Raw genomic sequence first — 16,223 nt, forward strand, 5'->3', positions numbered from 1 at the left:
CAAGTTGAAGCAAAAACTACCAAAACTAATGCATTTCATCTGGACCTGGCAGCTGACCTCTGGTCAAGGGTTTTATAAGAAACAGAGCCATGCAAATATGAATGCCCCCGGCTTGCATAGAGGAAGTGTGCAAGGCTCGAGGTAGGTTTGGGAAGGCAGGAAGGCACAATGCGGTTTGTGCAACTAAATACAGTACGCATTTAAATACCGTGCACAGAACGCGCACACAGTGTTTTGCAGGAAGTTAAGCCACATTGCATTAAAGCTGCTGCAAAAGGAAGTGAAACTGAAAGTTTTTAAGATATATTTGGTTTACATGCTGAACAGAACAAAAAGGAGAAAAAAAAGGGGCATAAAAATCGCCCCAGGCCTGATTCCTTAGATGAGGCATTCTACCTCACTCGTTCACAAATCACTTTTACTAGGTTCACCCTCAAACATTCAACACAAACACAATTCAAACTTAAGTCCTATATATGTTTTTGCCTTATTTGATTTACAATAAGAGCTACCATTTTGTAGTTTTACCTCACACTTGTGCAAAAGTCTTACGTTACTAGTTTCACCTCACACACAGATTTCACAAATGTACTTGTTGTACCTCATTCTTATAAAATGCTCATATTTCCTAATTTCATTACACACATGCAAAAAAAAAAAAAAGTCATGCTTTGTGTTACCTCATGTGCTCTTTAAAGAAGCTTATACTTCCTAATTTTACCTCAAGCGTCCACACAAAACAAAGATTTACTAGTTTTAGGTCACATGTTCATATAAAACGCAAAGATTTTTTTTTAATGGTACCTCACAGGTTCATACAGAAATGCTCATAATTACTACTTTTACCTCACACATTCACAAAAGAACACATCATTAAGTGGTTTTACCTCACACATTCATACAAGACACAACGGACTTCTAAAGTATGTTCCAAATGTTTATTTACAACAAAAGTGGTAAAGGAGGAAAGGGGGGTATCTAAACAAAGACAAAATGGCAGCTATTCTCCCTGAGCTGTACACAAAAATACAGAGGCAAATCTACAAGCAGTTCACAAAGAGAGGACCCTTACGCTTACTTAACACAGATGACCGTCCTAACACCCGCATACACACATCTAGAGCATTTATACATAGCCATGAAGTAGACGAGAAACAGACCAAAAAAAAAAATTTGAATGAAAATAAAGGCTAGACATTGTTTCAATACACAAAAGGTGCTCAGTGCCAAGGTGACCTTTTGTAACCTTTTCCACTGAGGGAAGAGAATGATTTTAAATCGCATTCTGGATTCAAATTAGAACTTTGATAGTAATGAATGAAGTCTAAACAGAAGGAATAGAAAATAATGTGGTTAGAATGAAATAGTTGTATTTGATTTATTATTATTTTTTACTCCCACTGATCGTCAATCGTTAGCTAGCCGAAAAGAAAGCGATCTATGTACAAATGACGGACAACAACATGCAAATATTCACAGTGAAAATGACTACTTCGGCGTACAAAAAAAAAAAATATTTACATACAGTAATTAAATGGAAAATTGTTCCTAGGGAAAAACAAACAGACAAAACAAAAGTGAGTAGGCTAACAGAATCAGCAATAACATCCTATATAGTTTAAAGCTTCAGTGCTTAATAAGCCTCAAGCCTGTGATGGAACACGCATCTCGAACGCCAGAATATCCGCTGCATTTGGAAAATAACTTTTCAAGCAGTGAAACAGTCTGAAACGCCAGTGCTGTTTTGACCCTGTACAGTCACCTAACATTATTAACCTCCAAAAACAAAACGACTATTATTTAAAGACCAAAAAAAAAAGCAAACACTGTGTGATCATCTTGAGGGATCTCGTTCTTGTCGAAGAAGAAAAAAAAAAAAAAAGTCCAGGAACCAAAGTCCTCCTCAGCAACTGATGAACATATGCATAATTATATATGGATAGTTATGTGTGAGGGAAAAGTGTGTGCGCGTGCGAGAACGAGGAGTGCGAGAGATCGAGTGAGAGACGAGAATGCGCTATGCTGGGTGACGACGCTGGCTTCATAGGAACTCGACGAGGGATTATTTAACTGGGCGAGTGTAAGACGCGAGGGCATCGAAAATCAGCGTATTCGTAAAGCTTTAATTTAGCACCAGGTGTGAGCTCAGTTGCAGCATCTCGTCACTTTCTCCTCATCCCCTCGCCCCTGAAGGACTCCCGTGTATATGGGTGTACGCGCATGGATCATTCCTTTGTCTGCATTTGTTGTCCCTGTTGTACGTTCCCGACGATCTCTTCTTCCTCATCATCATCTTCGTCTTCCTCTTCGTCTTGGTTGTTTAGGATCTCCTCGGGAGGCCAGCGCAGCTCTCCGCTCTCCACCTCGCCCTCGGTCGCCTCCACCACGATGGATGGAAGGCGGTCCTTCAGCTTGCAGCAGCGTTCGAAGTCCGACGGGTCTGGAAAGATCTGCAAGGAGAGCGAGACGGAGGAAGAGAGAGAGAGGGAGAAAAAAAAAATAAATGAAGGCATTTTTCGCCGCTTGTGCTTATTAAAGTGTCATATTTTAAACGTTTCCAGAACCAGACAATTAATAACAGGAAAAGTTTCCACATTATACGGCGTCTGCGGAACAGGCATGATAAATTGATACTATGTTAACGTTTCAGCGCTATATCAAGTCTGTTGAATTCTCTGAGGTAAAATGTTGACAGAGTTCTGCCTACTGTAAATACAAATATATTTATGCAGAAATGCTGTAGGCCTTCATACAGCCAGAATGTGTCTGAAACTCTCATCACGGGCCCTGAGGTGAAACCGTTAACGATGCACTGAAATCCATCAAGAACACTGTTAGCACCAGAACAGGAAGAGCGATGTGAGCGCATGCGTCAGAAACGGATCGGATTTGGTGTGTGAGCACGCGCGAGCGTGCGCGTGTCACAGAGAGATGTAATTGCCTGGGAACCCGGCATGCAGCCGAAACGGCACTCTGGAAAAGATATACATGACTTGCGACCGTCTCCCGCAAATTCTCACGCACGCTCGGCTTTCTTATTTATATCCTTCGGTCTTGGCCTTCCGGAAGAGGACCATGCCTCAAAGTTTTAGATTCGCTTGAGAAATGGACAGGCTGAGAACCCGAGTTTTTAGCTCTGTCTGGTTCAGGGATAGGGATGGTCACCATCTGGAAAAGGGGCTCAGCAGAAGAAAGGGCTGTGGAAGTATGACTCAGTAGCTAAACCACCTCTAAAGTTCATGTAGCAGGGAAAACAATGAAACGGAAATGTTCCCAAATATGAGCTGAAAAAGCAAGAGAAAGAGAAATGATCTAAAGAAAGCAAGGTGTTAGACATGGCAATCTTATAAGTGTGAAAAGAACAAGGAAGAAAGCGAGAGAAAAAAACAGAGGCTGTTGTAGCTGTTATTAAATGTAACTATAACCGGAATAGAACTTTAAGACGTGCCCTTCTCATGTCACTCAATAATTCCGTGCTACAACACGTCATCGTGTGTTTTAGGCGAAACTTAAACACACAGCTGTGTTTTTGTGTCACTGACGGTAAAAAATTAAATAAATAAATCGTCTCGATTGGGTAAATCTAGAGTCCGTCAAGGACGAGACGTCTGTGTGAAACAGGACACGATGCAAACAGGGTGAATATATTCAGAAATTTCTCTTAAAGTCGTCGAAGGGCATTAAAGGACTTCTTCAGGATTCAACCTTCTCGCAGAAACATTAGCAACCGGCGTGATGGTCCGATTTTGTAGGAGCTTTGACGGCAGCATCGGATCCTTGCATGGTTCCGCACCTCAATTTTCTCACACACATAGTTTAATATTATGTATCTTGGTGCTGCAGAACTCATCAGAAGGGGAGGAGAAAAAAAAAGGGTCTATTGAAAAGAAGGCAGCAAGAGATAGAAAAAAAAAAGAGGAAGCAGTTCCCTGAGGAATGAAGATGGAAAGAGATGTGAAGGTCCATGTTTTTATTCTTTCCTCCAACACAGAATGGAAAAACACGCTAAGAAAGGGCAGTCTGGGTAATATGTTAATGAGTTTACTTACAGCATTACTAGACCCTAAACATCACTTGATATTAGTGTGGGGAAGAGGACAAAATGGGCGATGAGCATATATATTTTTCAAACCAAATAGCAGGGGTGTCTAAAGGTCACGTTATTAACCGGCAATATTTTATTGGACCCCAAAAAACAAACAAAAACAGACAATTTTTTCAACAATAATTCGAATGGCAAAGCCGAAACGCGACAATGAGCAGCCATGCCATTTAAAACCGTAGTCCCGCCTCCCCGTTTTCTATCGGCTTATAAACCTCACAATTGACAAAAAAAAAAAAAATTAAAAGGGAGCTTTTTAATGTCTTTTCCACCATTTTGTTCGAAAAGAAGAGAAAAGTGTTCCGTCGCCGTATTGACGGGTCAACATTTTTTCACATTTGTAAAAAATGGTCAAATCTGTTTTAACAGCGATTCGCACAGGCACGCATACAAACACAACCAGAGTCATCCTCTTTTTCTGAATGGAAAGCACCCGATTTTCAAAATATTTGCTTTCGTTTTGAGAAATGGAAAAGAATAAATGATTCTCTCCTCTGTAGTTGGCCTTATTTTGGAAAGCAGAAACTTTCACTTCTGAAATGAAGCCCACGGTGGAAAGCCTGGCTTCAGAATCGAAATATGACTTGTGAAAGTAATAAGCGAAACCATAAAAGATGCCTGGGGTGGCCAGTTCTTTTGCTTTTAAGTTGTAATGTAATTGTAAGTTGTAATGCTGTTGTAATACTGCAGAGATAAAGTGAAGCAGGACTAAAAAGGTTTGTGTACCTGAAAAGTGAGGCGATCTTTGCTTGGGCTGAGCCGTATGTCCTCCATCGGAGTGCTGCTGATCATCACTTCGGTCATCTCACGGCACGGCACGAACACAGAGCTGCTGACACACAGACGGGCCGAAAAGAAAATGATCAGAAAGGCTGTAATTATTAAACAATATCAACCATGCTGGACCGAATGAACATTACGAGGTACCAGAAATGGTATATCCCATTTTATCAAATTTGTATTTTGCCCCGAATGTTTTCCAGTGACATCTTGACTGCGGTCTAAAAGCTTCCAAGCAGAACCTTTGTAAGGAAGCTGTATTCCTTAAAGAACGAATCCAAGATAATCTTATCTACAACATCTTATAAGATGTTGCATCTTTTGTTTTGTCCCTCTGGTGGGGAACCCATTTGGAACCCATCTAAGAATCAACAACACTTGCCAAAGACCACATGAGCAACCCTTTTTTTATTTGAGAAATTCCATCACGTTGAAAATGTGTCCGCATTAGAAGCTTCCTTTCGCATCTTCTCCACTCTTAAAGTCATTCTAAAAGGACATACAATAGTAAACATTTACAAGTGAACACTAGTTCACTTGTAGCCAATAGAGTTCTCCAGATTGTCTCTCTAAAGGAACCCTGTAACCTAACAGGCTAAACACTGACGATGAGGGACTCGTATTTCTTACGGACTTCCTAATTCATCTGGCAAGCTTTCCATCCAAAGTGGTATTTCTAATAATACAATCGAACTACTTAAAGGTTTCTGCTTGCGCGTTCTACCTCGGCCATGTCGTGCAATTGGTCGGGTGCATGGTTTGACATTGAACATTAAAAATACATACCACAGCCGCTAGCACTCAAAATGTTCTACCACAATGAGGTCGATGGTCCACAACTGTGTATAAGAATTTGCCATGTAAAGTGAACTTGCTTTATACTGAATTTGCTGCATAAATTGAGCACGGGGAAGCAATCACGAAACTCGTTTGAGTCGTTATGTTCCTCTAACAGAAAAGGATCACCGTTCTTGCTGGAATCTGCTGATGCTGTAGTCCGAACATGCACGGAATACGAGCAACCTCTTCACGCACCCTAGTAAAAATTGCGTTTTATGGTCGAAGGGCGAATATTACTGCACCGTCAAGAAAGGGCAACTATTCCTGTGCGAGCTGAGAGTGCACTGAAGCTCCTTTCTCATACAAGTTATTTAAAGTCTGCCTGCGTAGTGGTCAGTGTGGGCATGTTTGCACGCACACACAGACACAGAGATGGGACCAGCTAAATAAACTCCAACAAGGGTATTTATTTAAACTTGGGGTGAGACGAGCACGAAAAAGGAAAAGTGTCCCAGACTTCTTTTCACGGGACTGCTCGATATTACTGAAAAACAAAACAAAAAAGTGTAACACCGTTTTGTTTTGTTTTTTTTAGTTGCATCTAGCGAACATGAGGAAGCGATGCTAGTAAAAACTTTCTTCCAAGCTGCAATGTCACTACAAAAGTGTAATGAAATAAGAAGACAAAGATTTGCTGGTAGGACCAAAGACAGGGAACTGAAGAAGCGTCAGACCATGTGCACCGCTGGTGTGCTTGGTTTGAACAACCGTTAGCTCCTGAAGTTTCCCCACCAATCAGAAGCATTCCTGTCGCTGGATTTCAATAGCTTCTGGAGTTACGTTCATTCATCCTGTTACAAAACGCACCACAACTTCCCGTACAATGTCCTGCGATGCTCCTCGTGCACACGAGCAAACATCACCTTGTACCTTATCGTCTCCAAAACCAAACAAGGGCCAGGGGATGGCACTGTGTTCATGTAAATCCCTGGATTACCGAAGACAATCTCCTTCTTATAAGCCAAGCCTAAGCACTTAGCAATGCAAATAGGTTACAAAGAAATTAAACCTTGAGCCACTGGCTATGTAACATTGTGTAAGCTGACCTAAAAAGCCTGTTATTATTATATAAGTCTACTTTCAAATAAACAGTCGAATGCATGAATAGTTAGAGAGTAAGCAACTAATATAGCTAGCTGTTTAGAGGACGCTAGTCATGTCATCTGTCAAATTCAAAAATGTAGGAACGATAACGCGCTACTATAACCCAGTTGTCTGAGCCGCTGTTCCATCCGACCAATCAGAATGCAGAATTTTGTTAAAATTACCCTTTAACTAGCTGTCAAAAGACAGTTATGCGTCGGACATCGTGGAGGCGAATCTTTGTTTTATGACTTTCTTTACTTAGCTGTGGCCTGCCAGAAAAAAGCAGCTGGAAATCTGAATATTTCTGAATATATTCTGAATATATAATAAAACACACACACACACACACACACACACACACACACACACACACACACACACACACACACACAGGGTGTTGCTGGGGGGGTGTAGATAGAAAGAGACAGCCATAAAGAGGGAGCAGACATAATGAATGTGCACTGATTGCACAGACGTGTGCCTGAAATCTAAACACTTGGCTTTGCCAGCAATATTTCAGCTCCGAGGCCACATAAACATCCTGCTCAGCTAAGAATAACAGAACATCGGGTCTAATAAAACACGAAAACCAGGCGAAAAGAGAAGTAGAGGAGGTGGGAGAGTGCGCGACAATTCAAACTCTACAAGCACACCCAAGTGTTATTTAAAAAAAGAAAAGAAAAGGGGAGGTTGTCGTGCTACAAAACCCTTTGTCGGCTTTGCCATGGAATTGGAAATATCTAGAAGGTCTGGAGTGGAGCGCTCTTCGTAACGCAAACAAGAAGTCAAAATTATGGATGTGGCCCATTAGCGGCGAAGCTATTTTTAGCATCAAAGCCGATTGACATAACAGTGAGACATTTTTTGTTCTCCCCAAGAGTCTTAATGCTCATGCGTTGCAGCAAGACGTGAGTCAAAGCTACAGCTGGGAAACAAGGTGATGTACGTAGAACAACATGCGATACTGTAGAAATGTCACCCACCCTACTAACGCTACTGAGACAGGAAATCTGTATGGCAGACGGAAGTACTAAAGGTTTAGCATTGGAGCGCACGCACACACGCGGCTCAAAACAAAAAGCCAACTGTGTCGCTGAAAATACCCGAACAACAGTCCTCCGACGTTATCCTCAGCATGCTCAATCCTCCAGCTGTGGATCTTTATAATCTCCATGCGGGACATGCAGTTCTACTGTTTTGCAGATTTGAACCCTGGGCCGCCTAAATCTCTTCATCCGCTTTAATAGGAAACATGGCAGAACGCGGCCCGGTGGATTAGGCGAACCCCCAGCGGCTCAGGATGTTTATGGGAATTGAAAGGGGGGGAAAAAAGAAAAACAGAAATAGTGTTTTGAGTCACTGGTGATTTCCTCTATACACTCTGCGATCTAAAAAAGAGAAAGAAAACAGTACCGTGGATGAAATTGATCTGAATTCATTCTGAAAGGGGAAAAGATTGTAATCACAACAGCTTTGATGGTCATGTGCTCATTTCCAGACTAAACACTAGGGTTGTATAAGACTTGGATATGACTTAGTGCTATGGTTTGATGGCCCACAGTGCATCAGCTTCATCCCTCGGTGCTGACACACACTAAACTCACAGGACTCTCAGGCTGCGCATACCTCGCATTGTTTCCCATCTGCTCCGGCTGTACGTCTTAGCCGTCAGCATGGTAGCTGCGCTTGCCAAGGCGAGAACGGAGTATCGGGCTCAAGCAAAAGGTCGGGAAAGAATGCAGGGATGTATCGATGCAGCGTGCCAAAGTGGGAGACACCAGGCAAGAGGTTTCAAGCAGCAGAGTGACCTAAGATAACCTTTAATTAGTACAAGATTAACTTTAAGAGCATACTAAATCATAAAGAGGAGTTTGGACCCCTGGCAACATGCTGGATTTTGACTTTCTTGGGCCTCGAATCAAAGCAGTAAAGTAAATAGAGGACTGTAGAAATGGTCATCACATGATAAGACAGGATTTCAAGTTGAAGGATGCCCCAACATTCTTTCAAATAGGGTTGACATTTGCTTCGAAACTACTCTTAGATTAGCCAACCATATTGTCCTGACTTGGTCATAATTCTAGAATAAAGGTCATGGAGAGAAATAAAAACCGCAAAGGAAGACTAGAACGTTGCAAAAGGAATGAAAGCTGGTATTATAAGCAAAATAAGAATTGGAGCAGCAGCTAAAGGACTGGGAAGAATGGGAGAAATCTGATCATGTAACCAGATTCAGAAATTAAGCTTGAGATGAAAACTGATTCAAGACTTTTTTTTTTATATGAAGTCAAATAAAAACCTTGACCATGAATACTGTTATAATAATAATATTTGATTCAGACTGGGATATTGCATCACCATCAAATCTTGTATGTTTGCAAGGTAGCAAATGCTGATGCTTGACAAAATGACTGGACGGATCAAACAAACGAAGGTTCACGATGGTCAATAGAGATTCGGAGAACTTCTAATTTCTACCCCCTTTAAGAAGAAAACAGCTTTATCCTGCTCGTATCAGCCCTAAAACCATCCTGCGGCGTTCGAGCTCGAATGCGGAATCCAAAGCGCTGCTTGTTCTCCCGAACTCTTTACAACAAGGCCCATATTATCCATTTTGCTCAGAATGACTCAAACCACCCTTTGTATATTTAAGTTTGAACACAATGCTGGAAAGAAAGAAACAGACCATCCGATTTCTTTAATTATAGTTTATCCCTCCAAAAGCTCTTCACAATAAGGCCCATTATTTTCCCACACGAGGGTTTCCAGCGAGGGGCGCGATTTCAACAGGGCCAGACGGGTTTAAGGCATCATGAGTGACCCTGTAAAAATCTATACGCAACAGTCAATAGTGGAAAACGACGGTGTGCACAAACGGAGTGCACAAATCATCAACTTTGGTTAGACACCTTCGGAATCACCGTGGCTTCCTCAAACAAGAGTTGCGTTTAAAGAGAAACACGAGGCCTTTGTAACACATGAGATCAAGGGGGTTTTGCAGAAAGAAACAAACCCACCAGCCATTGCAAGCTATTGCAGGAAGACAGTAAGCGCACACACAGAACAAGAGCTCTGAAGATCTGTTAAGGAGGTCAAGTCAGTGCATCCTGTTCATGCTTCAAAGCAGGTTACATAGACATTAAACAAAGCTACAGCAACATAGCTTATTATAATGATGTTATTGATGCATCATTCCACCCCAAACACACACACACACACACACACACACACACACACACACACACACACACACACCAAGGTGGGAATATGCACAATGCGTAATTCATAAATGTAAAAAAAAACAAAAAAAACAAACCTATTACCTTCCCTCCTAGTTTGGAATTAAAGGGTATTTTTTTTTTTACCTGTATTATAATGAGAAAAAAAAAGAAATAAAAGAAATGGCATATCGATTCCACACAATGGAATGTGACCTTTCACAGGGACTAGGAAAGAAACAACCCGAATGACTCACATTGACCGCAGTGCTGAGGATCTGAGTGGAAATACCACAGTAAAACTTCCAGTGCAAGTCACACTCAGACTATAAAGTAACCTATTGATCAGCTTTCATCATTTCCCCAAAAAAAAAAAAAAAAACAATTACATGCGATCATCCTTAATAGATTATCGATACGGTCGAGAACGTCAATTTTGGGACTTTGGGTTGGGAAAGGTTGTACTTCTTTTTTACAGCATAAGATTGCAAAAAGTCTGTTGAAGGAACGTGACGGGACCCGAGACGTAGGCGAAACTCCGGAAGTATCTGAAATTCCAATGGGAATTAAGGACACTCAGGATGTGCCATCTTTTATACATTATGTACTTTTAGTCTGCGCCCTATGTATGGAAGGTGAACGGGATGTACCGCAGATTAACTTTTAAAGAAAAGCTTTAAACCTACACCAGTGATCATTAAGGTCCCATTATGTAGCTTTAATTATTTAAAGTATACTACATGCATGTTGTGAAAGATACTCCTGGTACCACATGGGCAACATTGTACTTCTACATTGAAATCTATATTTCTGAGCTATCATTATTCATAGTCCTGGAAATAATATAAACTTGTGTTCTGTTTGAAGTTTTGGATTTAATAGAAAAAAAAGAAGCTCGAACACACACACACACACACGCTTCAATGTTGAACTGCGTTGCTCAAGGCCCTGGATTGAACCTGATCTCAAGTTACTCAAAGATCCACATGTATGGTCGCTCCAAGATCTCCTTTCACAAACATACCAAAAGATGGATTGCTATTCTTAATTTCCTCTAGATATTAGTGTGTGTGTGTGTGTGTGTGTGTGTGTGTGTGTGTGTGTGTGTTTGGTGCATGGTTGCATTCCTGACTCGCACCAAGTTTTCCTGGGATAGACTCCAAATCTACTACAACGCAGACCGTTACATAGCCTTTCCAGAGAATAAACGAACTAGAGCAGAAATGGGATCTGTGGAACTGATGGTTGAAAGCATGCAAAAGTTTGCACACCCTTATTCCAAGTTGCATCATATTGAAACCAAATCTACTGCAGGTGAAAAAGCATGGTCTTGGCAGAAGGAAAAAACGTGTCTACATTAAAAAGATTTTCTGCAGGGAAAATATGTATAATTAACATAAATGCTGCTTGCGTAGTCATGTTTCTTACATCCCAAATCAACTGGTCCACTTTTGTCCTGGGGTTGAAATCGATTACTTAAACAATCATAAACAAACAAACAAACAAAAACAGAGGTTGTTGCCCAACTTACTCCATGCTCTCGATAGAACCACCCTTCATTAGGCATGAAGCAACCAGATGAAGTAGTGCACCAGATTCTCAGAAGCTACACATTTAGGATTGTGCATTGTAAAGTAAGTTAGATACTGGAATTCACTTGGGATTTTGTCAATGCAATCACAACAACAACAACAACAACAACAACAACAACAACAACAACAACAAAAACACTACTCAAACAGGAAATGATTTCTAACTGTTAAAAACAAGCAACGACAAACCAAACATGCTTTATACTAATGAAAATAATTATTATAATAATAATAAAAAAAAGGACTTACTGGTACACCTGAGGACAGCAGGTAGTCATGTAGAGCTTCACGACATGTATTGTGCAGAGGCAGATGGAGTGAAATGAAGGCTATGGATTGCAGTGTTCAGGTGCTGAAAAACGGCGGTGGCGGCAGCAGTCACTCAGTCATTCAACTCCATCCAGCACCGACACTATCACAGCTACCCGCGAGACCTCGCTTTTTATACAGGAGGCGTGGACTTGCGCCGAAGCCCCGCCTCCAGCGGTGCAGAATATTCATGAATGGCAGTGTGGGAATAAGGCAGATGACGCGGGTGGCACGAGAGCCAATCAGCAGCCGTGTTTTGATGACGCCAGTAGAACGAGCCGTTTCGAGTCACTGGATGCTTGGATGTGTGTTAGACAAGATAAATGATGCTGTCTGCACCTAACACTAATCTCAGTCTCACTCCTATAAACTAATAGCAACGTGTTTGGCTTTTTTAAATTTGTATTATTATAATTTTTTTTTTTATAAAAGCTAATTTCCTTTTAAATAAACCAATATAAAAATGCATTGAAATGTCATCACAAGGTCAAACATGCCAGTAGTTTCTATGTATATTTTTGTGTATCTATCTATCTATCTATCTATCTATCTATCTATCTATCTATCTATCTATCTATCTATCTATCTGTCTGTCTGTCTGTCTGTCTGTCTGTCTGTCTGTCTGTCTGTCTGTCTGTATATTTATATATGCACACACACTCTTTTCCTGCACATTTGTTTACACAGCTCTGTAACTGTGTCCTTCTTAACTATAAGAATGAAATGATAATGCAGTAAATAAAGCCAATCATGCATTGTGTTGCTGATTTGTCTTTATATTTATCTTATCTATCTAAATAATTATTCAGAGGAATAATATCAATATTTTCAATGATGAAAAATAAAGAGTGGTGCTGTAGTTATTATCAGATACACTTGAAATGTTGCTTTGCATCCTTTATAGTAGATATAGTAAAGTATTGTATAGAATAGTGTAGTATAGTATTGTATAGTATACAATACTATACAATACAATGGAGATTTGCCCCCCAAAATAGCTGAAATCGGTCATTTTGATTTTTTCTCACACACCTCTCTAATATACATCATACAGAAAAAAAGAACAAAGAAAATCAGCAAGCTGGATTCTGACTATAGGGGAAAAAAATCTGATTTGGTAGTCACGATCTTACCAAATATGCAGTGTTAAACTTTGCTCCTGAGTTTCCATTCACACACAGGCACACACACAGTATTTAAACAGGTCAGCAGCAAACCTGCAACTCAGCACACATGCTTCATCAACACTATCATGATGAAGCACTTTTTTTTATCTCATCTAATCTTATCTTACAGTTTTTTTTCCCCTTTTTTTGTTGAACCTTGACTCTATTCTATTACCGCATTACAGTGGAGCTTATATTATATTTTTCCTTCATATATTTCTTCTTATCTCTGTGCACATGAGCTTTAGTCTCAGAGTGAACAGTTGGACTTGGAGAATGCAAGTAATAAAATGTGGGTGAGGGTTAGCATTACACTTATTTCAGCACCACACACACACACACACACACACACACACACACACACACACACACACACACACACACTGTATCGGTTTCTCGTAAGCACTTTGCTACTATAATGCATATTATAACTGCTTTTTTTTACCTTAATATCTAGGCACTTGCCAATCCATTGAATCAGTGAGGAATAGAACGCATGCGAGGAACAATTTCACTGCATATTGTACACAAATAATTCACTACATCACAAAAGTTTGTGGACACCTGACATCACACCCACATTACGTTTTTCAAAAATGTATCCCCAGATATTCCCCAATTTTGGTCTTTTAAAAAGCTCCAGTCACCAGGGAAAGCTTTCCACAAGATTTTGATTCATACCTGTGGCGATTTGTGAACAATCTAATTCTAGGTGATAATGATAATTCTGCCCAGAAACAACAACAACAACAAAAATCCCAGAAGGTCAAAATCTATTTGTTGGTCAATGTGCCTTAGGGGGTGTACAAACTTTTGAATTTGAACTGCATATAAAATTAAGCTAACTGATATATTGTTATACGTTATTAAAACTCAACAATACACCAATATATGCAGAATGTTACATTAACTAGATATAATCTAATCTAACAAACGTTTGTTATAATCTAACACTGCCATCTGCTGGTCAGTAATTAATTTAAATATAACACAAGTCTTCCCTCTAGTGGCGAACTAAGATAAAGCATGTTGTCATGTCAGCACTATCTATCTAATTGAATTAATATTAATTAATATTAATTTCTGTTGTTAAATGGGTAACATTTTACACTTTGTTCTTTTCTGTTATATAATAGGGATGGTAAGCTATTCGGATCGGTGCATTCGCAAATAAGTTAACAATTTGACCGATTAAAAAAAGGTGTGCATCAGATCCAAGTTGACATTTGTATTTTTAACAAATTTGCATCAGTAGATACCAATTTATTTATATATAATCATTACTAGATGCGCTATACTTTTATTACACAAAAAGTGAGCAATATTTGATATGCAGATCGATTCAAGCAAATGGTTTGCCTGACAGGTTCACGTTCACCGACTCAGGCAATCAGGATTATCTGAACATCGAAGGAGTGAGAGCTGAAGATGAAGCAGTTTATTACTGTGCTTGTCTTAACTGTGGTGAAGCTTACGTGTTTGCTCAAGGCACCAAACTTGGTAAGCCAAAACCCATTTTCTTTGATTTAATCCTCATTTCAATGTAAACTTTAGATCAGCGTGCAAGTACAATATCGACACAAGTTAATCTTTTCTTTTTTCCTTTCTTTTTTCCTTTTCCATACTTTTATATACAGCTGGTAAAATATATAATTTCAATATTTATTTGAGAAAAAAATTATCTAGTAATTTTGCAATAAAATATTTAGTATTTAGTGATTGAATTTTTTTTAATGGAAATTTCTTTTACATTTTTAATACTAATAATAATTATATTTAATATTATGAAATATAAAAATGCACAAAGTGTTTTTTTTTAACTGATCTAAATCTTAACAAAAAATCATGATTTTTTTTTTTTATTATTAGACAAATATAAAATATAAAAAATATTTTAAAAAGTGCAAATCAATAATAAAGCATTGCAATACAATACAATACAAACAAAAATTGGGCACATGTATTAAACATTTATTTTTTATAAACATGAAATTCCTTCAAACATTTCCAAACATTGTTTGATCTGTTGAATTGATTTTATCTGTTTGATTTTCATCATTAATAAATATATTCTTTAAAATATATTCTTTAGCCCTGAACATTTTCAAATCAGTCTTTCTTTTGTACCTATAGTGATCTCTGCTCGTGGGTCGTCTCCCCCGTCCCTGCTCCTGCTGGCTCCCTCTGGTTCTCTGCTCTCTGAGAGTGATGTCAGTGTGATGTGTGTGGCTCAGGGTTTTTACCCTGAAGGTGTTACCATGTCCTGGTCTGAGGACAGCAGCAGTGTGACGGGTGACGAGGTGCAGACGGGTCCGTATCAGCGCCAAGCCGACGGCACGTTCTCCCAGACCAGCGTTCTGAAGCTCAGCAAGCAGCGCTGGAGCTCTGGGAGAACCTACACGTGCCGCCTGAGTCACTCTGCGCTTTCCACACCTCTGAGCCAGAGCACCAGCCTGGACCAGTGCATGTAGAAAGATCACCCAGTGCTGTTCCACATGTTATCTGCTGCATAAAGAAAGATTTATAAAACACACCCTAATGAAGAATATGTCTTTAATAGTTAGTGGATTGTGCATTGCAGTTGCGTCTGTTATTAAAATAAAATGTCTTGTGGCTTTGTATTTTGTTGCTCGCTACAGTCAATAAAGCATTTCAAAATTTCAGCTGAACCCATAGTGTCTTGATGAATATGGGAAAAAGACCACTTCAACACTACACTTAGATACTAAGCTCCAACAGACTCCAGTTTTTTACAGCAATAAAGATGAACAAAGAAGTAAAATGACAGCACACAGACCAAAGCTGGACGGCTAGAGGGGTACAAGCCAGTGATGTTACTACATTCAACATCTGCATTTACTTAAACAGCTAGCAAAAGGAAAAAAACAATCACATTAAAAAAGTCTTATAACAGTACTGCAAATAGAAAATAAATCAGTCCAGGGTTGATATGAACTCCTCAGACCACCGAACATGTTCCTTTATACATTTTGTAATAAAACGATTATTAGTATTAAATAATCTGGCATTTATTAAACCAGGTATTGTTAGGTATTATATATTATATGCTGTATAACGTGTTATATGGCCATTTATTATCAATTTCTAATGTAAGTTCAGTATAAAAAAC

General features: G+C 39.5%; 2 protein-coding genes across 3 annotated transcripts; one reads left to right on the top strand and one right to left on the bottom strand.

Moving 5' to 3' along the window:
* Positions 1–924: 924 nt before the first annotated feature.
* On the bottom strand, positions 925–12,042 carry lbh (LBH regulator of WNT signaling pathway). 2 transcript variants are annotated; one of them, XM_046876787.1, is made up of 3 exons: positions 11,868–12,042; positions 4,829–4,931; positions 925–2,450 (listed from the first exon to the last, which is right to left on the bottom strand). In XM_046876787.1, exons 1-3 carry the CDS (start codon positions 11,894–11,896, stop codon positions 2,226–2,228), a joined length of 357 nt encoding a protein of 118 aa, XP_046732743.1. In that variant the 5' UTR covers positions 11,897–12,042; the 3' UTR covers positions 925–2,225. The 2 variants fall into 2 exon arrangements, with proteins under 2 accessions (XP_046732743.1, XP_046732734.1); XM_046876778.1 differs by having other exon boundaries at positions 4,829–4,934.
* Positions 11,950–15,626, top strand: LOC124401030 (immunoglobulin lambda-1 light chain-like). The gene is made up of 4 exons (XM_046872934.1): positions 11,950–11,967; positions 12,069–12,232; positions 14,409–14,593; positions 15,227–15,626. Exons 1-4 carry the CDS (start codon positions 11,950–11,952, stop codon positions 15,562–15,564), a joined length of 705 nt encoding a protein of 234 aa, XP_046728890.1. The 3' UTR covers positions 15,565–15,626.
* Positions 15,627–16,223: the final 597 nt, after the last annotated feature.

This window comes from Silurus meridionalis, chromosome 2, assembly GCF_014805685.1.
Source record: "Silurus meridionalis isolate SWU-2019-XX chromosome 2, ASM1480568v1, whole genome shotgun sequence".
Classification (NCBI taxonomy): Eukaryota; Metazoa; Chordata; class Actinopteri; order Siluriformes; family Siluridae; genus Silurus; species Silurus meridionalis.

Bases quoted from the DNA above. Each gene is read 5' to 3' on its own strand.
- lbh (XM_046876778.1), bottom strand. From the start codon at position 11,896: ATGACTACCTGCTGTCCTCAGGTGTACCA. The intron at 4,935-11,867 runs GTAAGTCCTTTT...TCTGTGTGTCAG, and splicing joins TGCTGTCCTCAGGTGTACCA to CAGCTCTGTGTTCGTGCCGT. The intron at 2,451-4,828 runs GTACACAAACCT...CTCTCCTTGCAG, and splicing joins AAGATCGCCTCACTTTTCAG to ATCTTTCCAGACCCGTCGGA.
- LOC124401030 (XM_046872934.1), top strand. The intron at 12,233-14,408 runs GTGTGTTAGACA...TTACACAAAAAG, and splicing joins GAGTCACTGGATGCTTGGAT to TGAGCAATATTTGATATGCA. The intron at 14,594-15,226 runs GTAAGCCAAAAC...TTGTACCTATAG, and splicing joins TGCTCAAGGCACCAAACTTG to TGATCTCTGCTCGTGGGTCG.